Source organism: Narcine bancroftii, chromosome 14 (genome assembly GCF_036971445.1).
Source record: "Narcine bancroftii isolate sNarBan1 chromosome 14, sNarBan1.hap1, whole genome shotgun sequence".
Lineage (NCBI taxonomy): Eukaryota > Metazoa > Chordata > Chondrichthyes > Torpediniformes > Narcinidae > Narcine > Narcine bancroftii.
Window position 1 is genome coordinate 9,553,592 of NC_091482.1, and position 27,540 is coordinate 9,581,131.

At 41.6% G+C, this 27,540-nt stretch overlaps 2 protein-coding genes across 3 annotated transcripts in view; one reads left to right on the top strand and one right to left on the bottom strand.

Moving 5' to 3' along the window:
• The window catches only part of LOC138749191 (spermatogenesis-associated protein 22), a 204,905-nt gene that overhangs the window by 130,147 nt on the left and 47,218 nt on the right, over positions 1–27,540 (top strand). Inside the window, exon 9 of one of the 2 annotated variants that reach the window (XM_069910273.1) lies at positions 10,546–10,636. The exons of the other annotated variant lie outside the window; for it this stretch is intronic. Coding sequence (XP_069766374.1) covers positions 10,546–10,557 — 12 coding nt within the window. The 3' untranslated portion in view covers positions 10,558–10,636. Of the gene's footprint in view, positions 1–10,545; positions 10,637–27,540 lie in introns of those variants that run through there. 2 annotated transcript variants of the gene reach the window in all.
• Positions 9,346–27,540, bottom strand: part of LOC138749194 (LHFPL tetraspan subfamily member 7 protein) — a 237,944-nt gene continuing 219,749 nt past the window's right edge. Inside the window, exon 3 of the mRNA XM_069910276.1 lies at positions 9,346–13,532. Coding sequence (XP_069766377.1) covers positions 13,306–13,532 — 227 coding nt within the window. The 3' untranslated portion in view covers positions 9,346–13,305. The remainder of the gene's footprint in view (positions 13,533–27,540) is intronic.

The window sequence follows — 27,540 nt, forward strand, 5'->3', positions numbered from 1 at the left end:
TGAAACAGAATGAGGCATGAATGTAGGGGAACAGAGCAAGGGACTAATCTTGGGATGGTCAGCGAGGAGGAGGTGACGTTGCTGAGCGCATTGATTGGGGTCTGCCGATTTAAGAAGTCAAGGATCTAGTTGCAGAGTCCCTGATTCCTTAGTTTAGTCGTGTTTTATTGGTATCATGATGGATCCAGGGCAAACTGGCTAATTTGATCGAAGATTGACAGTGGTAAGAGACAGCGAGGGATGCTTTCTTATGGGTGCAGCAGGACACTCAATTATTCTGAGGGGATAATTTTGCTTCTCTTTCTCTGACAGTAAGGAATGCTTGGCAATGCTAACGGCGAATCTTTGCCTTATGGCAGACTTAAGTAATTTCTGTGTTACTACATGACAATAATAAATTTATACTGCATGATTATAATAATACAGTATCTGATCATATGACATGGCTGCCTTCATAGTTAAGGCACAAAATATAAAAGTTTGGGTGGTATGTTGCAACTTTACAAAAAGACAATGAAATCGGGTGCCACACTATTAGGAAGAATGTGATTGTGCTGGAGAGACTGCAGAGGAAGTTCATCTGAATTGGAGAACCTTAATTTTGAGGATAAATTGGATAAGCTGGGCTTGTTTATCCTGGAGCGATGTAGACTGAGAAATTATCTGATAGACTTGCAGGGGTTTTCACACTACCCCCTAAACTCACATTCCACCTTAAGTAATCCCTATGCCATAAAATGCTGTGATTGGTAAGGAATTGCTTAAGGTGGTATGTGAGTGGGAAGGAAAGGTTGAGAGTTACTGCTCTAGATCCAATTGTTACTGAAATATTTTGCTTGAGAAAAGTTGTCATTGGCCCATTTCCTGTGGAGTTCTGAAATCGCGCACATAACGAGTCAATGAGGTGCGATTAAAACAGTGGTTTTCAAACTTTTTCTTTCCACTCGCATAGCACCTGAAGCAATCCCTTACTAATCACAGAGCACCGATGGCTTAGGGAATAATTAAGGTAGAATGTGAGTTGGGGGGGGGGGGCAGTTTGAAACCTCTATGATAGAGGTATGAAAAATTATGAGAGGTGCAGATAGTCAGAATTTTTTTTTCTCCTCACGAAAGGGGTATCAAGACCAGAGACTATAAGGTTTAAGGTGAACGCAAAGAGTTTTAAAGTGGATGTGAGAGGATAGTTTTTATTTCTACCCAGGGAATGGTTGCTCCCTGGAATGTGCAGTCAGATTAAGTTGTGGAGTCAGCCATAATAACTATGTTTAAGAGGGATTTAGTCAACTACTTTAACAGACATGATACGGAAGAGCATTGATTAATGTGCGCAAATGACAATGGTGTGGATGGGCAGAAAAAATTGGCAGCGATCTGAAGGGTCTAGGAGCCCATCTCTGTGCTCACTACAACTGACTCCATTTAACATTGATTTCAGTAACTACCAGGTTAAAATCTCAGATGACAGATTTGCCACCGCACTGGGAAAAAAAGCGGTCAATGTCAGCTAGTAATGATTAGCATATAGCAGTTAAGCACAACATTTACAGTAACCAAGCAACCCGGGTTCGAACCTGACATTGTCCCTAAGGTCTTTGTACGTCCTTACCTGCGTCTGCGTAGATTTACTCCAGGTTCTCCGGTTTCCTCCCACCTTTCAATAATTATGGGATTGTCGGTTAATTGAGGTAATTGGGCAGCGTGGGCTCATGGGGCAGAAGGCCCATTACTGTATATTTAAATATAATAACAAGCAGACCTGGTGCTTGTAGGAAGTGAGGCTGAAGAGCAACAAAAGCAAGATGAGGAGGATGATAAAGCTACAAAGGGAGATCCAAGTACATCAGGGCTTATTTCCCAGAGGAGAGGGAAAGGATAGACATTGTTTAAGGGCATAGACAAAGTGACCCTTTCTGTACTTCAATGCTTAACACTGAAATAATTAACATGATGATCCCTGTGCGACTCCCAGGGGATTGGAAGGCTGACAACTTGCTGCACAGTTGTCTGAGAAAGGTATCAAACCTTAAAGACATTATGTATTAATTAATTTATTTTTTTTATCTTGTATTCTTTAGCTTCTTTTTAACTTTAGCCTTTGGATTTGAAATCCACCACGAAACTGAAACTGCAACCCTCCATTTCTGATCCATGTAATATAAATTAGAAATGGTTGAGGTCGAATGGAAGGACCAAATAACCAGCCCTAAACGTACCTACAGAAGTGGAAGATCCTATTTTCATCAGTATTCCTTTGAGGAAGAGGATCTTGAATAGCACGTGGAAATCTTAACGACCCAATGTGCCGAGATTTCCCAACGGCCTTTGACAACCTTCTTTAAACGACAGTTGATCTCAAAATTATGGATATGCGCAGGGTGAATTTTAAGCTCAGATATGAGGCTGGTTAAATAGAAAATGTGCGTTCTCCGTATCCCAACATTGAATGCACTTAAGAATTATTTTTTGAACCCAAAGAGTGTAGATGTAGAGGAGGGGCTTCTGTGTAATGTAGGATAGTGGAACTAACAATGCTTGGAGGTGGACAAGACTGTATTCTTCTTAAATTTTACATTATTCATTATTTTGATCATCCTTAGTTTAACTAGACTTCTAGAGCAGCCATTCTCAACAGGGGTTAACTGCCCCCCCACCCCCACCATGGGCCACAGCTCATTTAAAGGGGGCCATAAACTGAAATTATTAAATATTTTTTATGTAGTCAGTCGAAGTACAGATGAAACTGGCCAAACTCGACTGCTTCACAGAGAAGGGGTCCCCTAAACTTTGAGCAGAGTCCAAAGGGGGCCATAACAAAAAAAAAAGAAATGGTGGAGAATGACTGCTCTAGTCTATATATGAAATTGGAATTAATTTTTTTTCAGTTACTTTTTATATTCCTACCAGAGGAACGACTTTTCATGCACGCTGGTGCATGTGGTTACATTTCCCATTCATTGTTCAATTTTAACGTAAGACATGGCTTCCACATTTGGAGCCCATCGTTCGTGTCTTTGAAAGCCGATGTGGCCCTGCCATAACTAGATGATGCTTCATGAGGGGTGATTTTTTTTTTCAACCAATCAGAAGGACTCGTATGATGTAGACCTTTTACCAGGGAAGGCATTTTGTTCTATTGATGCAATTTGCATGTATTTATTTAATAAACACGATGCCTTTTGGACTTCAAGAAATTTCATGATGATCCAAAGCTCTACTTTGTTTCCCATCTTGCAGTTTATCCCAATAAATGCGTGCATTGGTTCAAGTACGTCAGCAAAAGATGATCTGCTTGAGTGTTAAACAATTAAACGACTAATGATGGCATCAATAACTTGCTTGTTATCATCAAGGTCTTACCTTAGCTTCATCTGGTTCCTCTTTCCTCACCTGGCTGACAGAACTTGGATTTCCTTCTCAAGCACATTTCATGTAATGAATGAAAAACGTTCGGCCTCTTTAAACACAATTTTATTCAATAACAAGTCAGTTACATAAATCTATTAACATTGTGGAAAGCGCAGAGAAGTCAACTTAAAACACAAAGTAAACTAATCCAGTAATGTACATTAAAATCCATAGTGTACTTGACAACATAATAATCATACATTAAGACTGTGAATAAACCCTAACAATCAGTTTGCTTATTTATTTACAACAAAATCACTGTACAAAATCATGTTCATAACAAACACCAGAGTAGTCCTTAATAGAGTGGGTACCCATGTCCGCAGATTCAAAAGGAAATTCTTTTTACTTTGAAGCCCTTGTTTTTCATTGCAAGGAAAGGTTAAATAATAACTTATTGCAGTAAAACACTGGCGCCATTAGCACAGTGGAAATGAGTCAATGGCTTGAGATTCTTAAAGAAACAGAGCAGCAAAGTCTCATATAAAATGTTTTAGACTGGAATATTTAATTTAGTTTTATGACAGAGGTGGAATGAATTAGTTTGGGGATCAGATCAGCTTATAGCTTAGGATGTCAAAACTTGATAGGCTATGCTTTGTAGGTAAAGTATTTATTTGTATATAGAATAAAAAAATGGACAAACTGCGACCAGTCAGCTTCTGTGGAGATAGAAACAGTTAAAATTTCAGGTCAGGGAGCCCTTGTCAGTTCTGACCTGCCGAACTTTCCTGCATTTATTTATTTTGTTTCAGACTTCCAGCAACTGCAGTATTTTAATCTTATTTTCCAGTTGATTGCACTGCATAGAGGATTATTCAATTAATATTTTCTGATGTTCCAAACCGTGCGAGATGGAAGCACGTGCAAGCCTTATTTCAGTTGGGATTGAATGCATTTTTCTTTACTACTTTTCAAGTTAGAGCCCTCAAAGTGTGTTAACAAGTAGATGATTTTACTGACTTTGACATAGTTTGAGATGGATTACATGTGGCTTGGTAGACCAGAGTTAGATTCATGCAGGAAGTAAGTTGTAAAAGTACAACTTGTAGCACAAAACTAAGTCATTGTCAAAAGAAGAAAGTGAATCTCCTAAAATTAGTACCCATTTGCTACTATCACACCAATTACTGATTATTTTCTCATGATTGACCATTTATTTCAAGCATGGGTGTTGTGTACAATTTTGATGAAGGATCTTTAACCCAAAGCATGACTCTGTTTCTCTCTCCACAGATGTTGCCTGATCTGCTGAGTGTTTTCAGCATTTTCTGATTTTATTTCAGGTCTGCAGTGTCTTCTGCTTTTTAAAAAAAAAATGGATAGTGTGTATTTATGACTGAAAAAACTTGCTACAAGTTGGTCTCATAATCCGAGTTCCTCAATTCACTCTCTCTCTCTCTGGGAATCCAACCAATTCGATTCACCACCTTCCTTCAATTACCCACTCTTCTACTTGTCCTTGGGAGGGGTGGTAATTGGACTTATTTCTACCTTTCATCAATTGTCGACCTTTTCCAACTCGATAACTAAATAAGCAAAATCAATAGAGAGGAAACCGAAGAAGGAACCTTGAGTGGTTATTTCCCTTTTTAACCCTATTATCAGCCGTTCTGATGCCATTTTCATTATACAAGCCAAGACTCAAAGTGTCATTTTTTTTTCATTTTATGTGACTTGGTATTCCACATTATCTCCACAGTGAAGACAGTCACATTTAAACAGAATTTCTTGACATGAGAATCTATCAATACATAATGGGAAATTTTTAAAATACAGTATACTATTATCAATAGCATGTTACCTTCCAAACTTGATGCCCATTGGTCAACTTACAATTACAGAAACTATTTTATGTAAGAATGTAGCTTACTGTATACTGCCTGGAATCAAGCAACGGTACTTATTTGCTGTTAGTTGAGATGTTCTAAGATTTGGAGGTTATGCAGAAATCACACTTTAAACCAGAGAACTGATTAACATCTGATTATGGAAGAGCCTTATTAGTATTTTAACGGAGTGTGAGTGCTGACAGATATCTTGGATTTACAGTGAGATGAATTAAATGTAACTACATTTAACAATAAATGCTGAAATGATTAAGAAATGTCTTCAACTTATCACAAAAAGGAATCACACTAACCCAACGAGTCACTGATGTATCTAACATCAAGCTTTAATATAGTAAAAGTATTGTAAGATTAAAAGTGATGGATCATCTCCAGGAAAAAGATTAGCGAACATCGCTAGGCAATAGAGTGCCATTGAAATGATGAGAAAAATCTCGCATAAGGGTTGTTTGCTAGCAGAAAGGTGTTCCTTTCCTACCAATACCAGAGCAGCTAATTATGTTATGAACGCCCATCCCATCCCTCACCATGATATTCTGTCAGATGATTATTCTTCTCTGGAGCCTAAATACTTGTTCAAGTAATCAATCTGTTAATTTTTGCATGTTCTAAATTTTGCAAAATTCTGGGATATTTTATTGAAGAATATTTTATTTGTTGAACTTAAACTTCTGTTATCCCTCTATTTTATGGCACTTTACAATTAAGAACCTTCCAGTTACATTTCTTTGCACTCTACCCAATGTATGCATCAAAGGTTATGGGGAGAAGGCCAGGCAGAGGGGGTGAGTGACAAAATGGATCAGCTTATGATTAAATGGTGGAGCAGACTCGATGGGCTGAATAGCTTATTTCTGCTCCTATGTCTTTGTGCATGTCCATTTTGTAGCAACTATTATCCGAGGGCAGATCCCTCCCAGCCATCTAATCTAAGAAAGTTTGAGGAGAAACTCAGAGGGGAAGAGACCAAGGGGGAAAGAGTTAAGGAATAGCTTTGCCATTCGTAAAGGAAAAGGTAAAGTTGTGCCTTAATTAATCCGACTGCCTCTGGCACAACTAATATGCTGCTTTACGTGGTTAACGTTAGAACAGTAAAGGAAAATTAGCTGTAGCTCCTTAAATTAAAATTATCTTCAAATGAGAAGCAAAGCTCAATATTGGGAGCAATTTGTAACCATAAAATGAAGCCATTTTGCACATAGATACACGCTGATAACTAGCTTTATTGAACTGTGTCTTTACTCAATGGATCATTCTCCCTAAGACCAATAAATTCCTAGAGGCTTGATATGAGAAAGGTACAAATATGAATGTACAGCAACTTACATAATCGGATTAAATTCCTTCCATCACAGTGCTAACTTGTTTTATTTTTAAATTGAATTGCACCTGAAATAATGGGAAATGGATTTTCACACATACTTTACGATCGACATGCTTTTTTTCACGGTGAAATGAGATCCACGTCTGATTTTGCTCGTGACACTAAATAGCAGGCCAGTCTCGCATTTAAATGGCCATCAATTAACTTTTATCGTGGTTCAAATTATCACTCCGTTGGCTTCCGTCGGCGGTCTTGATTTTTTTTGCCATTTGCCTTAAGTTGTCCACATGGTTAACTCTGAATGGATTTGTATTGATTGCCAGAGTAATTATCTGCAACTCCATTCTAATGTTCATCATGCCTCCCCCTCCCCCCCCCCCCCACCCAAAGAAAATTGTTTTGGAAGGCACAAACACTGGTATTTAGTCACCACTCTATTGCTCACCAACAGAACTTTTTGTAAAACAACCACTTTTCACACCGAACGTTTAGAAATCACGCACAAAAAATACATAATTCCAAACATAGAGCACGATCTTTTTTACATAATGAACAAAACTTTCTTTTGTATGAACCATCAGTCAAAAACCTGGTTATCTTGTTCATTCTAGCTGTTAGATAATAAAAGGCACGAATTGGTTTGGTCAGAAGACAGAACAAGTAAAACAGAGAAATGTAGTTATTTCATCCACACCAGGTTCACACAATTGAAAATGCAAGATTGGGTAACATTCTGCACTTTAAGTGCCAGGAAATGGCAGTACGAAACTCGTTACATTTGCATTCCATCACGTAAAATATACAATACATCATAACCAGGAAAGAATCTGTTGGACTCTTTCCTCAGGTGTAAAAACAAATTCCGATATAGCAACTGGAATCACTTCCCTGTGCTTGTGACCTTGAAACAATCCCAGGTTGTTCTCATTACGATTTCGTCAGCGTCAGGCTAAGGTTCTTCTTGAACCATCGAGCAAGAGCTGAGCAAGTCATAGTTTGGTCAGAGGGGAGAGGATAAGGGTAGCGAAGACCTAGTGCTGTATGAGTGAATGTGAAGCTGATAATTGGAAATATCTGATGGGAATTTCTATCACACTGCTTCAGTTGAAGATGTGGTGTAAGCGGACAAGACAACGTGTGCAACAGGGGTGGCCAAACTACGGCCCCCAGGCCAACTATGGCTCGTTGCTCATTTTCAAGTGGTCCTTTAGAAGAAAAAAATGGTGGCACTGGCGGAGCTGCTGTCACAGTAGCACGGACCCGTGGTGAGCGGGGATCAGAGACACAGCGTTCTCTCGCGGAGTCCAACCACCGATGGCCTAGAACAGGCTTTAAATGGCCTGTTAAAGGAGCAGACGGTGATTATAAACTGCCAAGCTTAATATTGTTTGGCTCATGACTCCTTATATTTTAATGTCGGTGGCCCACAACCAAAAAGGTTGGTGTAAAAGAAAAAGAAGAAATTGGTTAGTGCCTGACTACAGCGAGACCAAAATGAAGGCTAAGCCAATGAAGCTAATAGACATTTTGGGGTGGCTCACCCAGAAGAATTGGTGACTCACAGCGCCAGAAACCCAGGTTTAATCCTGAACTTGGGTGCAGTCTGTGTGGAGTTTGCACATACTCCCTGTGATCACGCGGGTTTGCGCCGGGTGATCCAGTTTCCTCCCACATCCCAAAGACGTGGATTAGTAGGATGATTGACTGCTATAAATGAACCCAAGTGTCTAGGTAAGTGGTAGAATTTGGTCAGAGAGGTGGAATTGAATGAGCATGTAGGGTGTATAATTAGATTTAGTGTAAATGACTTGATTAGTATCAATTCATACTGCATCTCTCTACTCTAGAAATACATGATTTGGGTCTTGCCAACAACCCATATATGGAATGTTCGGGCAATTTTATCACAAAATAGAAATCCTTCCTTTTCTGTCTTGAGTGCAAAGTGGTTCAGTTGGTGATTTTTTGACAGAGATGAAGTCATAATCACTCCAATTTAGACATAGTTCTGCCTTTTGGGCTGAGTGCTGCCTGGTAAAATTAGAAGCTTGAGTCATCACGGAGTTTATTTGTCACAGTTCTCAAAATCAGAATGATCAATTAAAAGTTATTTTGCCTTTCTACTGATCAAAAGCAGCAATGGATTTTGTAAGTATAGGGGACACATTAAGGATGCAGTAAATTGCTACGGCGACTTAACACCTAAATAGGCAGCTAATGGATTTAAGTTGAACGTTTTCCCCGCTTCGCCTCCAAGTAAATGTGTCTTGACAATTATTCAGGTTACTCGAGGAACTTGCGTGGAACATTAAGAAGGGCTGTAAAGGGGAGAAAATGACACAGTGTATATTCAAGAGGGAAATGTTTGTGTGTATTTTGGTCAGTATGCTTCATAGTGTGAATTAAAAAAAATTAAAGTGAGATAAAAAAAGAAGGGCTGGAAGGATAAAGACAGGGACTGCAGGCTGGTGAGCTGAATATCAATGGTGGAAAAGTTACTGGAGGTGATTCTAAGGAATCGTTTTGATGTGCATTTGTAAAAGGCAAGCTGATTACGAACAGGTTCCTCGATCTTCCTCGATCACGGCATTGATACAAGAGTTGGGACATGGTGTTGCAAAATGGACATTGCCACACTCGGGATATCGGAAGCAGTTCTGACCACCTAGCTTTGGGAAGGATGTTAAAACAGAAAGCTGGACAAGCTCAGCAGGTCAAGCAATGTCCCATGTAGAGCAATGGTAAAAATACATAACCGACAAATTTTGACCTCTGCTCTATGTAGGACATTGCTTGACCTGCTGAGCTTGTCCAGCTTTGTGATTTTAGTTCAACCGTGGTGTATGCAGATTTTTGTGTTTTATTTTAGGAAGGATGTTGCTAGGCAGAAAAGGATGTTGTCAGGGCTGGATGGTTTGAGTTGTAAGGAGAGACTGGAGAGGGTAATGGGATTTTTCTTGGAGCATTGGAGGCAGAGAGATTACCTGAGAGGTATATAAATTCACAAGAGATAAATAGTCACAGTCATTTCCCCAGGAGTTGGAAGTCTAAAATTCGAAGGCATAAATTGAAGATGGAAGATTTAAACGGGAACAAAGGAGAAGCCTTCCCACACAGATGGTGGATACATAGAATGAGCTGCCAAAGGAAGTGGTAGGTGGGGGTACAATTACAACATTTAGTCAGACACATGGGTAGGAAAGGTTATAGGAATATGGGCAAAATGCAGGCAAATGGGTAGAACAGATAGGTAATGACAGACATGGACAAGTTGGGTTGAAGGGACTGGTTCAGTGCTGTATAACAATGACCTTATGACTCTATGCTCAGGATGGCATTGAAATAATAATAAAAGTTTTCTTTGGCCTTCAATAACTTGAAATCCTTCCTAATGACCCCTGTTCAAATGTATTAGCAGTTGTTCAGATTGATTCTGTTCATCTTTTTCCACTCAAATCCAACTCAGAAAGTAAAAGTTTAAATCTTACATTTACTTGATTGTAAGGTCAAAGAGGACTATGTGCCTTGATATTTTAATTGCAAAGTTAGTGGAGCCATCCTGATAGCTGGAGCCCAGCAAGATAAATCACATTAAATTGGCTGTTTCGCATCATTCCTAGCAAAATGGTCTAAATAATTTCCAGGTGTGGAAAAAGTCTGATGCAATCAAGTGGAATTTGGATGTTGCAATGAAATTAATTGCTGTTGGTTATCAGTTTTATGTCACTGCTTTATTGATAAATTTTGCATCCATTATTATAATCTTGTCTGTTACTAAAATCTAAAGAATATCATAGATTATTCCCAAAGATACAAAGGGGTTGTGAGACAGAGGGTTGCAGCTCCAAATTTAAGATAACAATTTAATTAGTATTCAATCAGCACAGATGTTGTGGGTGGTTTTGTGCTTGTCTGAACATTAGACTCGCCCCATGTGGCTTTAAAATGGAGTTTTGTTTTAAGATTAGATCATAAACATCTGAATCTTCTACATTGTGGGGCTTTATCTCTTTGCGTCGAAGAGATAATATTTTAAATGAAAAACGTGGTTTCAACAAAAAAGCAAGAAATCTAAAACCAAAGGTAAGAACACATGGAGTTATTTATTTTCTTTGTGGAACTGTAAAAAATTTTAAATAAACAAGGTTAAAGCGTCAGTGAAATACAAAAGTCTGCAGACGGCGCAGTTGAAGTAAAAGCACAATGCTGGAGGAGCTCAGCTGGTCAAACGGTGTCCTTATGTAGCAAAGATAAAGATACATAACTGATGTTTCAGGCTTGAGCCCTTCATCAAGGGATGAAAAATGTCAGCAGGTGGGGATAAGGGAGGGTGGGCACATCAGCAAGCAGGGATGGCTCTGTGAATAGAGAGGGAAGGGGTGGAGAGCTGGAGGGAAAGAAGAGGGATGGGAAAGGGAGGGAGAACAGAGAGTTGGCCAGCAGAAACTGGAGAAATTGATGTTAATGCCATCCAGCTGGACAGTGCCCAAATGGAAAATCAAGTGTTGTTCCTCCAATTTTACGCGTGGTCTTGGTGGGATAGCATACGAGGCCATGGACCGACATGGGGTGGGGGGTGGGGGGGAGGTGAGTAGAATTGATGTGGTCCCTTCTTCTCCTTTATCTTCTTTCACTATTTGACCATCTGAATTTCTCCAGCAATTGTGTTTTTTAAAGTTAAAGCATTAACTGTTATGTTCACAGAAGGTGCAAGAAATTCCTAGATTTGGGGCATATTTAATACCTGTGGTTAATTTCTATTTGGTATCAATTCTGCTGTGGTCCCTGGACCCCAACTTGTTGGACCTGAACATCGCTGGGGTTTATGAAATGGATAATGGTCACAGCAAGCGCAATGAATGAATTCAGAAGGGACTAATTTCACTGCATGTTAAGAGGGTGTTACTGTTTTAAGTAGTGATGGTTGAAGTTTAAGATGAAGTATTTTGTGTTTATCCAGTTGCTCATTATGAATTTCTCATTATGACTGCATGTTCTGATATGTTTTCAAACCAACGTGAAGCCTGAAAGTCATGAAGGGATCGAGAAGTTTAATAGTCACAGTCTTTTTCACAGGGTAGGGGAGTCTAAAAATAGAGGCATAGATTTTTAGTTGAGAGGAGTAAGATTTAAGAGACCCGAGGGGCACCTTTTACCATGTGGAGATTGGAGGATTCATGGAATGAGCTACTAGAGGAAGTGTTAGAGATGGGAACAATTGTACTGTTTTAAAAGCATTTAGACAGTTACACGGATAGGCAAGGTTTAGAGGTGATCTTCAAACTTCCCCTCAGACTCCGATTCCATCTTAAGCAATCCCTGTGCCATAGATGCTCTGTGTTTAGTAAGGGATTGCTTAAGGTGTCTGTGCGTGGGAAGAAAAAGATTTGAAAACCATTGTTTTAATCATACCTCATTGACTGTTTATGTGCGCGGTTTCAGAACTCCAAAGGAAATGGACCAATGACAATTTTTCTCAAGCAAAATATTTCAGTAACATTGGGTGATTCTCAACCTTCCCTTCCCACTCACACCCCATCTTAAGCAATCCCTTGCTAATCACAGAGCACTTTATGGCATAGGGATTGGTTAAGGTGGAATTTGAGTTTAAGGGGGCAGTTTGAAAACCACTGGTTTCGAGGGTTATGGGCAAATGGGACTGGCTTGGGTGGACAACTTGATCAGTGGGGACAGGTTAGGCTGAAAGGGCTGTTTCCATGCCGTAAACTCATGATTCTATCACAGTTGATTGATGGGTTCTTTATTTAAAAGTTAAATACACTGGTTTGATTATTAAAACTGTAAGGATTGCATGAGTGTAAAAATGCATTCAGAGATTTTAGTAGCATGCAGACCCCACTGAGAACTTGCACACCACAAATTTGATCTTCATCAGAGGTATTTGTATGAAATTCTTGGTCCAAAGTTTGTTGATTTTCATTTCTATTTACAAAAGCAACTTCAATGTGAGGTGTATCACTGTGGTTTTGATCTTGCACACAGTGTGATTAAACACTCCAGTTATTTGATGAGCCTGCCAGTTACCTGCAATCTCACTAGCCTATTCTGGCCATCTGGTACAGAAATATTCACTGTCATTCTGATCTCTGAGAGAAGATATTTCTTGAGAGTTCGCTTCTCTAGGTTTTGGCGTTTGGATGCCTGGTTGACGGATTATAGCAGGATTTCTGTTCTCTTTCTAGCCTCTTCAATTCTTTACTTCAAGTCCGTGATGATCCTGCACACCTAGAACGTGCCATGTTGTCATTTCCGTGACTGTGATATCTTCACTGAGCCCATTCCCGTTACTTGGTTCACTACAGCAGGAATTCCTCAACAAATTGAACTTTTTCCCTATTACCCAACTCAGTGGTGCCCTGGAAACTACTGCCAATCTTCGTGAAAACTGCAAATGAACTGAAACTGATTTGGTTCCAGTTTAGTTCAATAACTGGTGTTACGGTAGCTCACAGGACACTTCCTTGTATCTAATTTCCTCACTGCTTTTTACATAACTGGCTAATGTTTGCAGCTTACTGCATATTCTGTGGAAATCAGGAAGACTTTTCCCATAATGCACTTGGGTCACAAATCGAATTTATCTTATTTTTAGCAGTTTTATAGCTTAAAGAAGTGCTTTCAAATCTCCTGTTCATTTCTGAAAGTGTAAAAGCAGGATACTTTATAACAATGGTACAATTGTCCCTCTCTCAGTAACAAGTACTATAAAATTGCAGGTATTGGAGTAGGTGAAATGGATTCTTTCGGCGCATACTTGGAGAAGAAAGGCAGAAAGACTGCAAGCATGACCCCAACAATCCCCAGCATGTAACCCCATCCAATCTGACAATCTGCTGCGTGATAGATGCTGGAATCTCCACAATATTTCTGCACAATGGAGGAGTTCAGTCCAAAGGGATAGACTAGAAGCCCGGATGCCAGGATAAACACTGCAAAGAAAGAGAAAGAATTAATGTTTAGGAGCTTCAACGTTCTCATTTCAAACATTTCTTGACACATGAACTTAATAGCAGAACTGTTCCTTACATCTGTGAATGTTAGAAACTATGGGTGTTACACTTTAATTTAGAACTCAATTTGTTTCTTAGCTATAAACTGTATCAATAATATGTAAGAATACTTGTATGGGACAATTTTTTTAGACATACAGCACGGTAACAGGCCATTCCAGACCACGAGCCCAAATACACCAATTAACCAACAACACCCACACATTTTGAACAATGGGAGGAAAGAAGAACACGCAGACACGGGGAGAACGAGCAAACTCCTTACAGACAGCACCGGATTTTAACCCAGGACTCCCTTCACATAGGACGGCAGATCACATGGTCTTGAAACCTTTCCATCCAATCAATGACCCCCAGTAGATGGAGCCACTTGGTTGTGATGCACAGGAGGTCACAGATTGATGTAAGCTGCTGGAATGATTCATGGGGAAAGATTCCCAAGGACAGAAGTGGCTGGGTGTTTCTCTTCTAGAAACAGTGGCGGCCAAGAGTAAAATAAGTGATGTTCAATTCTTGTCCTTGGCTTGTTAAATTTAAATTTTAAATGTAGACATAGAGCACGGTAACAGGCCCTTCCGGCCCATGAGCCCGTGCCGCCCAAATTGTGTGGGTTTCCTCTGGGTGCCCCTGTTTCCTCCCACCCTTCAAATCAGGTGTAATTAGATGTACGAGCCCCATATGTTTTGGAGAAAACAGGGGCACCCAGAGGAAACCCACGCAATTTGGGTGGCACAGGCTCATGAGCCGGAAAGGCCTGTTAACAGTGCTGTCGGTCTAAATTTAGAAAAAAAGTGTTAACTCTGTAGGACTTCTATATTTTTAGGTTTTCAGTAGATTCAGAAGTTCTAGAAAACTTCTTCAGGCGTACAGTGGAGAGCATTCTGGTTGGTCACATCACTGTCTGGTACGGAGGTGCCTACTCTCAGGATCAGAAAAAGCTCCAGAGGGTTGTTAACTCCACCTGTGAATCACGAGCACCAGTCTTCACTCCCCTCGAGGACATCTACAAGAGGAGGTGTCTTAAGAAAGCAACGTCTAATCTCAAGGTCCCCCAACTTTCCAGGCCGTGCCCTCTTCTCACTGCTGCTATCAGGGAAAAGGTACAGGAGTCTGGAGACGAACTCCCAGTGGCATAAGGACAACTTCTTTACCTCTGCAGTCAGATTCCTGAATGGACAATGAACTACAATCACTGCCTCAGTTTGTCATTTTCTTTTTTTCTTGCACTAATTTTATTTATTTTGTAATGTGGTTTATGCAACGACGCTGCTGCAAAACAACAGATTTCATGACATGTTCATGACGATAAATTCTGATTATTATTTGATATGATGATAAATAAAAACCCAGAAATATTGAAGTTATTTTTTACCCTCAAGAGATGATACTCATTGATCAAACCTCTAAGCTGTGAGGCTACTCAAGTACATGAACCAGTATTGTCAATAATAAACTCCCAAGTGCTGAAATAATTACATTTCTGCTTCCTAAGCACATTGCCGCAGAAGCACTTGACCTTATGTTTTTGTTTGGGATGCCTCTGTGTCAGTGAGACCACATACGGGATGAACAATAGAAGCACTTTGCCTCCATTTACGATGATGGAGCTGAGTAATCTCGGAGTATTTAAATCTGCAATTGCTCAGTTAGCTAAAAGCAGATCATAACCTTTTATTAAATAACAGTTCAGAGCCATCTATCCATTTAGCAGAATCCACAAGTAGGCAATATTTTTATTAATCCTGAGAAAATGTCACTTGCTTGGCAGACAAAGATAGCAATAGTTTTTTTTTAAAAAAAAAAAACAGAGACTTTGAAAAGCTTTAGGTTCTTAATTGGATTCTAGTCCAAGTGCTTTCTGATATCTGAGTCTTAGAATCAGAATTTATTATCGTGAACGTGTCACAAAATTAGTTGTTTGTGGCAGCATTACAATGCAAATATTACTATAAAGTACATTTAAAAATAAATTAGTGCAAAACAAGGGAATGTGAGGTAGTGTCTGTGGTTCATTGTCCATTCAGAAATCTGATAGCATAAGCCGGTGGGTGCTTGTCTTCAGGCTCCTGTATCTCCTTCCCAATGGTGGCAATGTGAAGAGGGCATGGCCTGGCTGCTGGGGGTCCTTGAGGCTGCTTTCTTAAGCCACCGCCTCTTGCAGGTAACCTCAATGGAGGAAAGCCTGATACTCATGATGGCGTTGGCCAAGTTTACAATTCAATGTAGTCTTTTCTTGTCCTGTGCTTTTCCAACGAGCATCTAAATGGAGGCTCCAGAACAGATTCTCAAAGATGTTGACACCCAGGAACTTGAAGCTTTTAAGTCCCACTGCTGATCCCACGATGAGAACTGGGTCACGTTCTCCTGAATTCCCCTTTCTGAAGTCCACAATCCTCTCCCTGGTTTTGACAGGTTATTGTTGTGGCATCACTCAACGAGCTGATCTAGTTCCCTCCTGGACGCTTCCTCATTGTTGTCTGTGATTCTGCCGACAACTGGTGTCATTGGGCAAATTTGTAGATAAGCCATATAGATGCAAGAAAAATAGTTATGGGTGTGAGGTAGTGAAGGTTTAGATTGTTGAATAAGGTTAAATAACATTATTCTGTAATGTTCTATGTCTGAATCTTTTCCTGGGAGATGATTTCTGAATCAAGTAACAACTTCTTTGTGGGAATGAGTCCATTTTAACTGGCCTGATCTTGGTGGCTTGATTTATGGGTGGTAGACAGTTCTGTTAATCCATAGTCCCATCAAGTCAAAGACCCATTCCACCAAAGACTCTCAAATATTTCTACGGGTGTACCGTGGAGAGCATTCGGTCTGGTTGCATCACTGTGTAGTATGCAGGTGCCGATACACAGGACATGAAAAATCTCCAGGGAGTCATTCAACCAGTGCCATCACTTCAGAGAGCAGCTTCTATCTTCAAGGACCCCCACCACCCAGGCCATGCCCTCTTCACGCTGCTCAATCAGGGAAAAGGTTCAGGAGCCTGAAGATGAGAACTTAGCGACACAAGGACAGCTTCTTCCCCTTTGCCATCAGATTCCCGAATGGACAATGAACCACATACGCTCTCTCACTCTATCCTATTTTCTTACACTATTTATAGCAATACTTGCTCTGTAATTCTGTTGCAAAACAAAGAATTTTGTGACCAGGTTCTTGACAATAAATTCTGATTCCTTCCCCATTGATCCACTTCAAGGTGCCCTAATGACATTCCAAAGTCACTCAAAGCATGAAAGCTGACCCAAGGGCGATTGCGCTAGTGATAAACTTGATGTTTACATGCAAGACCTCAGCCTGGAAATTCGGTCACTTGGCGTTGTTTTCTTCAGTAAATAAACAGTAGAGTCACGGAGGGTTTGTATGTGCAGATCATTAGCCATTCATGAGTAAAAACACAACCGTCTGCAGATACTGTGGTTGAAGTGAAAACACAATGTTGAAGAAACTCAGCAGGTCAAACAGGGTGATTTAAAGGGCAAAGATCATGACACATAATCAACGTTTTGGGCTTGAGCCCTTCATCAGTCATTCAGCAGTCTCACTGCCCCTGGGAGGAAGCTTTCTCTCAGCCTGGTGGTATGGGCTGTACCTCCTTCCCGGCAGGAATAGCTGGAATATGCTGTGAGCAGGGTGGTAGGGGTCCTGAACTATTTTACAAGCCCTCAGCAGACAATGATCCTGGTAGATTGCATTGCTAGGGGAGGACGGGAGAGAAAGGGGGGAGGGAGACCCCAGTGATCCTCTCGGCTGCTCTCATGGTCCTTGACCTCCAATCCAATGCTCTACAGCAGCTGTACCACACTGTGATGCAGCCACCCATGACACGCTCGATAGAGCTCCTGTAGAAAATTGACAGGATGGTGGACGGTAGCCTTGCCTGCTTCAGTTTTCTCAGGAAGTGCAGTCACTGTTGCACCTTCCTGACAAGTGAGGAGATGTTAAGTGTCCATGATAGGTCTCTACTTGTGGACTCCAAGGAACTTGGTGCTCTCCACCTCAGAGGTATTGATGTGTAGTGGAGGATGGTCATTCCTGATTGTCCTAAAGTCCACAATCATTTCCTTTGTCTTGTCCACATTGAGGCTCAGGTTGTTTTTCTCACAGCATAACGCCAAATTTTCCACCTATTCTCTTGTTGCCGATGAGGGGCTTGGGCCACAAACAAATAGTTATTGAGCCCACAAATGGAATGCTCATCTGGCATCCCCTACGACAATGGACAGGTGTGCAGTGGATGTCAATAAAAATAGCAGAAGCAGCGCACCACCTCCCCAAATACCCATCCTCCAATCAAGCACCTCCTGCCCCACTGCAGCAGAGTCCATGGGCCCTGCATCAGAACCCATAGACTTGGAATGGAAGTAAAGCACGACAAGGGAGTACCTAGGAAAGTATCCGGCACCTACAGGGATTGTGATTGCTGGATATGTGAATTTTTCGGTTGCCTGAGATACGCTCTTGCAATGCCTAACTAATACACCTGCATTAAGAATAATTAAAAGACAAGAATGTAAAAGTTATTTTTAAAAGTTAGCATTGTGATCTTTAATTATGTAAATTCATTTTATTCAGGTAATTCCAATACTTACAACATTTAAATTTGAACCCCAATCTCTGGTGCGATGAAAGCATTGCACTAACTGGGCCGCCATCATAATTAAAACCCCCTCCCCAAAATTTACAGATAAAGCTTTACTATGTACTGCATATATATGGTGTAATTAAGTATGTGTGTAATAGCAGACCAATTTTTAGGGTAAAATTTAGAGGGTTGACTATTTCACGCATACTACTTTTGACCGCGGTAGGTACCTGCGTCGTTCGAGGTGTTGGGAGCTCAGATGGGCACCTGGGACCAGGTGGTAAGTCTGAGTTCAGGGCATCAGGAGCATAGATGGGAAGTCAGCCGGGTCCTAGGCGAGAGCCGGTGGTCGGGGTGTAGGGAGCTCAGATGGACCGGTGGCCAGGGTCAAAAATCGTGGGGTCCATTCTGCCCAGAAGCCCATACCACCCAATTAACCTACTGTGTGCATGTCCTACTGTGTCTTCACTTCAAAATCATTTCCTTTTCTGTGAGAAGCTTTAATGTACAGAAGTTGTAAAAGGCATCACATAAATCAATGCAGACACAACGTGATATCCTATTTTTTGACCAAAAGTAGGGGGTTGAATTTTACACGGTATCAACTATTACCTGTATATGGTAAACTAATAAAGATAAAGACTTTTACTAGACCGAGATAGGGAGTCACTTTTGGAGAGTCTCCCAGCGGTGTTTTATTGAAACTTTGTTCAAACAGCTGTTGTGGGCGCAGAACAACCGGGGCGCTCCGCTGGTTAAATGTTTGCACCCATCTTCACCAAGGGGTTGTGTACTACTTCGAAGTTTAAAGTTATATCTAAAACTTATTGTTCTTTGAGCAGAAGTTCCTGGATTGCTCTTCAATGATTTGTCATGGAAGAAATATTACCAAAACACCAAACAAAATGTTACAACCAGAAGGCAATCAAACTTTTGTTCTGTGTTAATGGAGGACCCAATTACTTGAGCAGGGATTGGAGCCAAAGTAACTGGGTCTGCAGCATCACTGCTGCAGACACTCTGATAATTGCAGTGTGTGGGCGTTAGCTGTGTACATGTCCTACTCTTCAAGATCATTTCCTTTTCTGTGAAAGGCTTTAATGTACTGCAGTTGCAAAAGCATTACATAAATCCCTGCAGACACAAGCAGCTGCAGATCTAGGGCACAGGTACGGCACGGTTAGTGCAATGGTTACAGCCCCAGTGATCAGGACCAGGGTTCGAATCTGGCACTGTCTATTTGTAGGTTCCCCCCGTGTCTGCATGAGTTTTCCCTGGGGGGGCTTTGGGTTCCTCGATTCCTCCCACTGTTCAAAACCTATTGGGTGTGTAGGTTAATTGGGTGGTTTGGGCTGAATGGACCGTGTTGTATGATGACATTTTTAAAAAAAATTGAGATCAGGCAGCATCCATGAAGATGTCCTGAAGTCGGGCCCTGGCCCGAAACGTTGACTGACCATTTGACTCGATGACCTGCTGAGCTTCCCCAGCAGTTTGAGTTTTGATAAAAATGAACATTATTTGGTGCCCGCACTGTCTTTGAAATATTTAAGTACCATATGAAATTGTGAAGTAATGAATTTAATTGGTTCAGACCTTGAAGCCCAAAAACATAGGTTATGTATCTCTATCTTTGCTGTTTCATGTACACTGTTTGAACTGGCGAGCTTCTCCAGCCTTATGTTTGTACTTCAATCACCGTGTCTGCAAACTTTCATGTTTTACTCTTAAATTTAATTGGATACATGATGTGCTCTATCAGAGACTCCTAAGACTGAGTGAGGAACAATAAGCTTTAATACACATTAGATTTCAGTTGACCCAACTCCATATGTTCGAATGAATGGAAGGAGGCAGGGAGGTCGAGTTTTATGGCCAGGTCACAGGGGGAGGGGTTACAGGGGATCGAGTCATCAGTGGGCGGGCCAGCCACTCATACACAGGACCGCACAGAACGGCGTAATCCTATCACCACAATATATTTTTGCCTTTACTGTTTGGAATGCAAGTACTTGCCCTGATTTATTTCATTGGAAGGGAAATCCAATAGACTTTGATCCAATTAAATAAATCAAGGCAAAATCCACCAAAATCTTTTTGAGATTTGGGGGTCAGAAATAGATATGTCCAAGTGTCTTGTTTTGCCTGATTTCTGCATCTTTACCACACTCTCGGTGACTGTTCCCTGAGCTCTTGCGGCACTCGGAGGTGCTAAACTGAGGCTATGATTTATTGAGAGCAAAGGGGTAGCTCCTGGCGGCTTGTTCCCCTAACTCGGCATTGCTGCATCTGAAGAGCCAATTTTCCACCCAGAGGGTGGCCTCAGTTACAACAGGAGATCACTATGTAATCTCGAGAAAAGGCTGGAACACCCAATGCCTCACTCCTAAGGGTGTACCAAGAACTCATTAATTTCCTACAATCAACTGGGATAATGGTGAAGCCTCTAGTGTTACCGCCTTGCTTAAGCACTCCTGGTTCAACCCTGACCTCTGGAGCTGTCTGCGCACAGTTTTCCTGATCTCCCGGAGGATTTCCCATGAGCGCTCTGGTTTTCTCCCACATCTCAAAGACTTGCTGATGAACTGATTGGCCATTGTAAGTTACCCTCATGTAGGTGAGCAGTGGGAGAATCCGAAGGTGGCCGGGGCGTCGATGGTCATGGAAGAGGTAATAGGTTACTGGGAGAGAGTGCGAATGGGGGAAACACGAAAGTCTGTTGATGCTGTGATTGTAGTTTAAAAAAAAACCAAAACTCTGGAAGAATTCAGCCGGTATCCCAGCGCCCATGAAAAGCAAAGATATATTGCTGATGTTTCGGACGAGCCCTTTTTCAAGGGGTGAGCCAGAAGCAGGAAATCTCAGTCGCAGACCAACAAAAGGTGTTAATTGGATGTGTTAAGAATTTATCACAAGACAGGGAAAAGGGAGAGAGCGGAACTGGGGGAAGGCGATTGGGGTAGAAGTGGGGGGGGGGGGTAGATTTTAATGAAAGCCAGAGAAGTCTATATTAATGCCATCTGGTTGGAGGGTGTCCAGTCAGAAGATGAGGTGTTGTTCCTTCAATTTGTGGGTGGTCTCTGTCTAGCCAGTGCATGAAACCATGGACAGACATGTCAGCAAGGGAATGGAAGGTGGCCACTGGGAGATCCACGGTATTGTGGCGGACAGAGCCGAGGTGCTCAACAAAGCGATCTCCCCGTCTGCATCCAGTCTCTCCAATGTTGAGGAGACCACAACAGGAGCACCGTATGCAGTAGGTGACCCCTGCAGATTCACAAGTGAAATGTTGCTTCACTGGGAAGGACTGTTTGGGGCCCCGAATGGTGGTGAGGGAGGAGGTGTGGGCGCAAGTGGAGCTTCTCCTGCAGTCACAGGGCTTGGGACGATTGGTGGGGAGAGACGACAAGGGAGTTGTGGAGGAAGCGGTCCCTGTGGAAGGTGGATTCAGGCATACGTCTAGTGGTGGGATCACATAGTAGGTGGCTGAAATGTTGGACGAGGATGTGTTGGATGCAGAGGCTAGAGGGGTGGTTGAGGATGAGGAATTGTGTCCTTTTGGTGCGTAGGGAAGGGGGGGGGGCTGTGCAGATTATGAGAACTGAAGAATATGCAGGTGAGGACCAAGAGGCAACCAAGTTGTTTGAAGGAGGACATTTCTGATGATCTGCCATGGAATTCCTTGTCTTGGGTGCAGATGCAATGGAGATGGTGGAAATAAGAGAATGGAATGGAATCCTTACAAGGGACAAGGTGAGAAGAGGTGTAGTCAAGGTAGCTATAGGAGTTGGCGGGTTTGTCGAAGATGTCTCGAGTTTTTCTCCCAAGATGGAGACACAGATTGAGGAAATGGAGAGTGTTGCTAGAGATGGACTGTGAATTTGAGGTCGGGGTGGAAGTTGGTGCATGAGGCAGCACCAAAGTAGTCATCGGTGTGGCGGAGGAAGAGTTGAGAGGCCTTGCCTGTGTAGGCTTGTAGAATGGTTTGATCCACGTCGCCATCAAAAAGGCAGGCATAATTGGAGCCCATGTGGGTACCCGTGGCCACCCCTTTAACTAGGAATGCGATGACTCAAAGGGCGTGGACAAGTTCTGCCAGCCGGAGGAGAGGGATGGTGGAAGGGGGACTGGTTGGGTCTGTTGTCCAGAAAGAAAGGAAGGGCTTTGAGGCCTTCAGTATGGGGGGAGAGGGGGGTGAAGTGTATAGCAAGATGCAGCATGGGCCAAATTGCCTGAAATACAAAAGAAGAACACCAAGTCAAACCTTTCAACCGGCTTGAAGCAGACATATTCATCGGGCTCATTCCTAAGAGGCGATGAATTCGGTTTTGCATTGCAATGTGTATTAGTGATGGACTTCTCTGGATTCAGAGAAGGAGTCTGCATATTTGATGTTGGGAGACCAGTATTCAGTTTAATAAAATGCCCCTCTATTTGTCATATTTTAAAGCATGGAAATTCTTTGTTATGAGAGAACACCAGTGATTCTGTTGTTACCATGACTTCTTCACTGCATCGTTGGCAAGTGTGGTCTGTGCGTGTATATTCGGCATGCACCTACGACACGCACGATGACTGACGACCCTCCTCCTGGAATACGTGTGCATAATGCCCTGTTTTTTAGACATACAGCACTGTAACAGGGGCCAATTCAGCCCGATGAGTCCATGCTGATAAATTTACACCTCGTGAACCTACACCCCGGTCCATTTTTGAGAGGGTGGGAGCCCCCAGAGAAAGCCCACGCAGACACTGGAAGGACGTACAAACTCCTTACAGGTGGCGTGGGATTCGAACCAAGGTCCAGACCGGAATGCTGGCGCTATAAAGGCATGGCGCTAACCGGTACGCCAACAACTAATATTTTGCATATACTAATCGGGCCTTAATAGACAGGTGATTGATAGCCCTGATCCTGCCTGTTCATGATTGACTGAAGACGACTTCTGAGGACGTGTAATTTTAGCAGAAACAAGAGAGCAAGCTTGCAGCCGCTGGATGGAGCAGAGATTCTGCATTCCTCTAACTGCTGGAAGCCTTCAAAATAAATCCATCAAATAAATTATTGAACAGCTGTTTTGATTATTTCGGCACAATCTTTGAGCTGCAAATGTTATAACAGTCGGAAATGGTTGATTAGAACCATTGCTAAATTGTTTTGTATTTGTGCTCCATTTGGAGAAAATTGCCAAAGGAGGCTTTGTGGTACAAGGCATCTTCCCTATTGAGTTGATTAAGGGCAGTATTCTATCGGGATGTTAATTGCTAATTTATGAATGTCAGTCTGCCTCTTCCAAAGTTGTGGGCATGCACAAATCTCAGAACAATAAATCAACTAAAAATACAAAGGGGATCTGCTGGAAATACTCAGCATGTCCTATACATACAGTAAGACCCCAGTATCTGGAATTCAATCAACTGGCAGCCTCATCGTAGCAGCTGTTTGAGTAAAGTTGTGTGAAACAGCACTGGCGTTGCCCAGGATGAAGAGCTGGTTGATGCCGCTCGCCATTGGGGTGACTCTCTTTAAATGTCTCCTTATCCCTGCTTAATAAAGAGTCGCCCCGGTCAGAGGATTTATCTGTAAACTTGGGGGAGGGTGGGTGTGATAGTACAGATCTATCACCAATGTATATAGTGTATATAGTCACAGTATCTAGACTGTGCTTACAGCGATTGGCTGAGAGCTTAGCCACGCCTACTGTCTGGGCCTTAAAGGGTTGTGTCCCTAGCCAGGTCGGATCATTCCGGACTGGTCGGCCACCTGTGAAGAGCTCCTGTCTTTTGCTAATAAGAGCCTTGGTTTGGATCAACAAGTCTTTGATTCTTTCGACGTGCTCTACAGTGGGTTAATTATCTATAATGTTATTGTCCATCTTTTGCACGGCTCCATGGAGGGGGGGAACCTGCAAATGCAGCAACAGTTAAATATTTTCAAAGAATGTGACTGAAAATAAAGTAAAAAGCTTTAAGGTTTATATATTCATGCAAGGGAAGTTTGTTCAGTGCAAGTTCAGTACTTTTATCTTTTAAACTTTATTCTTTATGCAGGTGCACTAGTTGGGTATTGTAAGAGTAAGTCTCAAGCAAATGGAAAATACACTTATCTGGCATCTGCCAATCCCCATAGGTGCTGGATTTGATGCCCAATTAGTGCATCAATGTGCTCCAATGCTAAGTTTAGGGCAACATTCTGCATCATTTCACACACTTCTAATGGATGCCTGTCTCTGTGTCATTGGCTTTTAGTGGATTAGGAGCGAAGATCAAGTTTATCCAGTCAGGGTGGCGGTTTGGGCTGTAAGGGGAGGCTTCAGGAAGATAGACAAAGGTAATTGAATGGGTAATTAAGCATCAGATTGAATATAAAGTGGAAAAATATAAGGTCATTCATATTCATTGAAACACTGAGTATTTTTTAAAACTCGTGAGAGGGTCCTTACCGTCCTTTGTCCATAAAGATGGTGCTTGAGACCTTACTCTTACAATTGCTTAACTCACACACCTGCATCTCCATCATCCTCAACTTTGATATATTGCGCTTAATCCACTCATCCAAATCTAGACTGGGAACAGCGTTTACAGTTGGATTGCCAACAGGAAGTCGAGAGGCTTTTTCCTTCATCAGGAAGGGGTCAGTCATTTAGGGAAGAGATGGAGTGAATTTCTTTTCCTGGAATTTGCTATCTCCGATCTGTGATGTTTAGCAATTTGACTTATTCACAGTTTATACTCGATAAATGCTTTGGACACACAGGAGATTGGAAGAAGATTTGGTCAGAAGATGGTGGTGCTCAGCCATTGAATGGCAGGCAGGAAGGCTGTATGTCCAAATAGTCTGGATTTTGATGTTATCACATATTAAGAACAGTTGGTAAAAGAAATTGAGAAGCTTGAGCTAAGCCATCACCAACTTCCTATTGTACCACATGTCCATGCCTGGTGTTTTGAAGCTCCAGTTTTCACAAAGCCTTCGATAAAGGGCCTGTATAGCAGATGACTCAATGTGGGAAAACTGAATGTTCATAAAGCATATGGCAAAGCAGTTCATGTCCATCACAAGACGAAGAATGTGCAGACTGAACAGGATGAATAATTCATCTGAGAAGGCTTAACTCAGTTTGGATAAAATTCCAAAAATGTTCCTTACATCCTGCCAAAATAATCCCTTTGTTTACATGGGGTGTTCAGGATGCAATGAATGCAGATATAAGTGGATCAGAAGCAGTTTCAATATGTTGTGTGCGATTAATTCCGTTGATTCCTTATTCCTGACCTACAGTGCTTTAAGGACTGTGTCGTGCAGAAAAAGGCCAGCACATTTTCTATTGCACGTTTCAATACCAAAGGAAGATGTCTTTTCATATGTGCACTATGGCCCAGAGATGTGCTGTTTGGTCAGATTGTACATGTACAATCAGATGACAATAAACTGAATTTTTAAAATAACTTAATCCAAGATTTACGGCTCTACTTCATGCACACTGTTAAAATAAATACAAAAAATATGCCTGAGAATTAAGTGGCCTATTATCCTGTGGTTTCATCCTGTATTAACAGGATGCAGAAGGGTGGCATAAATGATGGAAATGACACTGAGAACTTTTCACAAGGTTCATCAATAGTTTAATATTGGGGAGTCAAATTAGAGAGGTGGCACAGTTAGCCTAGTGATTAGCACAGCGCTTTTCCAACACCAGCGATCGGGACCAGGTTCAAATTCCGCGCTGTCTGTAAGGAGTTCTTGGTTCTCCCCGTGTCTCCGTGGGTTTTCACCAGGGCTTCCAGTTTCGTCCCACCGTTCAAAACCTACTGGGGGTGTAGGATAATGGGGTGTAAATTGGGTGGCATAGACTCATGGGCTGAAATGGCCTGATATCATGAATTTAAAATTTAACTTTATAAAATGAGGAAAAGCACAAGAGAAATCAGTTAAGTTAGTTGCCAGGATAAAAGACAGTATTTTTCTGTCTCATGGGCTAGTCTACAACTCACCATCTGAAATGGTGTAGAGCAGGGGTGTCAAACTCAAATTCACAGAGGGCCAAAATTAAAAAATTGGACTAAGTCGTGGGCCAAACTAAATATTTATTGAAAATTTTCAACAACATCTGCATGTTTTCTCTTCTTTCAACATGTGTAATGTTAAACTTTTATTAAAATAAATGTTTAATAATAGTTTTGGTTAAACTCTTTCCAGAAGAAGCATTAACAAATGAGAAATAAAATATTCAATAAATAATATTTCTCTATAGCCTTTAAGCTCCTTTTAAATGTATTTTTTTTCACAAGCCAACAAGTCAAAAAAATAACAACTTGCTTCAATGAAAATCCAATCTTTCAACTATGAACAGTCCAAAGTTGACCAAAGAAAATATTAATCCAAGCTTAGCTTGCTACACTGTGATTTACTCTGATGCACCTGGGTCTAAACCAGATACTTGGCATCTCTTCTTAGATGCAAGTTCATCAATCTCTGGGGTCAGAGTTTGCCTCCCACCTGTCTTGAAAGGTCCTGTTTTCTGTCTTTCGTTTGGCCATTTTTCGTAAGGGCTTTATTACATGTGAGTTGGGCGACAGGTCGCAGATGCTCATGAAAGTAAAGAGAGGAGGTGGGGGCGATTAGCGGGTTAACGCCAATGCATTTGCAAAGCATTCTGGGATTTGTAGTATTCGCTGTGCATGCGCTATACTGGCACGGCGGGCCAGCTCTAATACATGGTATGATCTTGCGGGCCAAATATAATTATATCACGGGCCAAATTTGGCCCGCGGGCCTGAGTTTGACATCTGTGGTGTAGAGGCAGAAAGCTTCACCGTATTTAAAATGTACCTGGATGAGCACTGAAGTGGATGTAATGCCGCCCCACCCCCCCCCCCCCAACAATATAAATGTACTGAGAGCAGCAACCTGCAGGAGTACCATCTGAGAGATGGGAAATGTGATGATCTGGTTTATTTTTCATTACTGGGCCGTGTTTGTTTAACTGAAATGGAAGGACGCTAACTTTGCTGGAAATCTAAAACGAAATAGAAAATTCTAGAAATGCTTGCAGGACAGAATATCTAAACAGAACAAAATAAGTGCAGTCATATTTAAAACCACTGACCTTTCAGGAAAGTGGTTGGGAATAAATCATAACATTTATTTAATTGTTGGCGCATCTGAAGGAGAGTAAATTGTTTGATATTTAACCATCCTAACAATCCTGTTTTGCATGATGGCTTTTAAAAGGATAGTTATGGGCAATTGAATGGAATAGTCTTTGCAGTGAAAGAACAGAATATATATTACAGTTCAGCTATAAAAATATTCACTGTAGAAAGGGG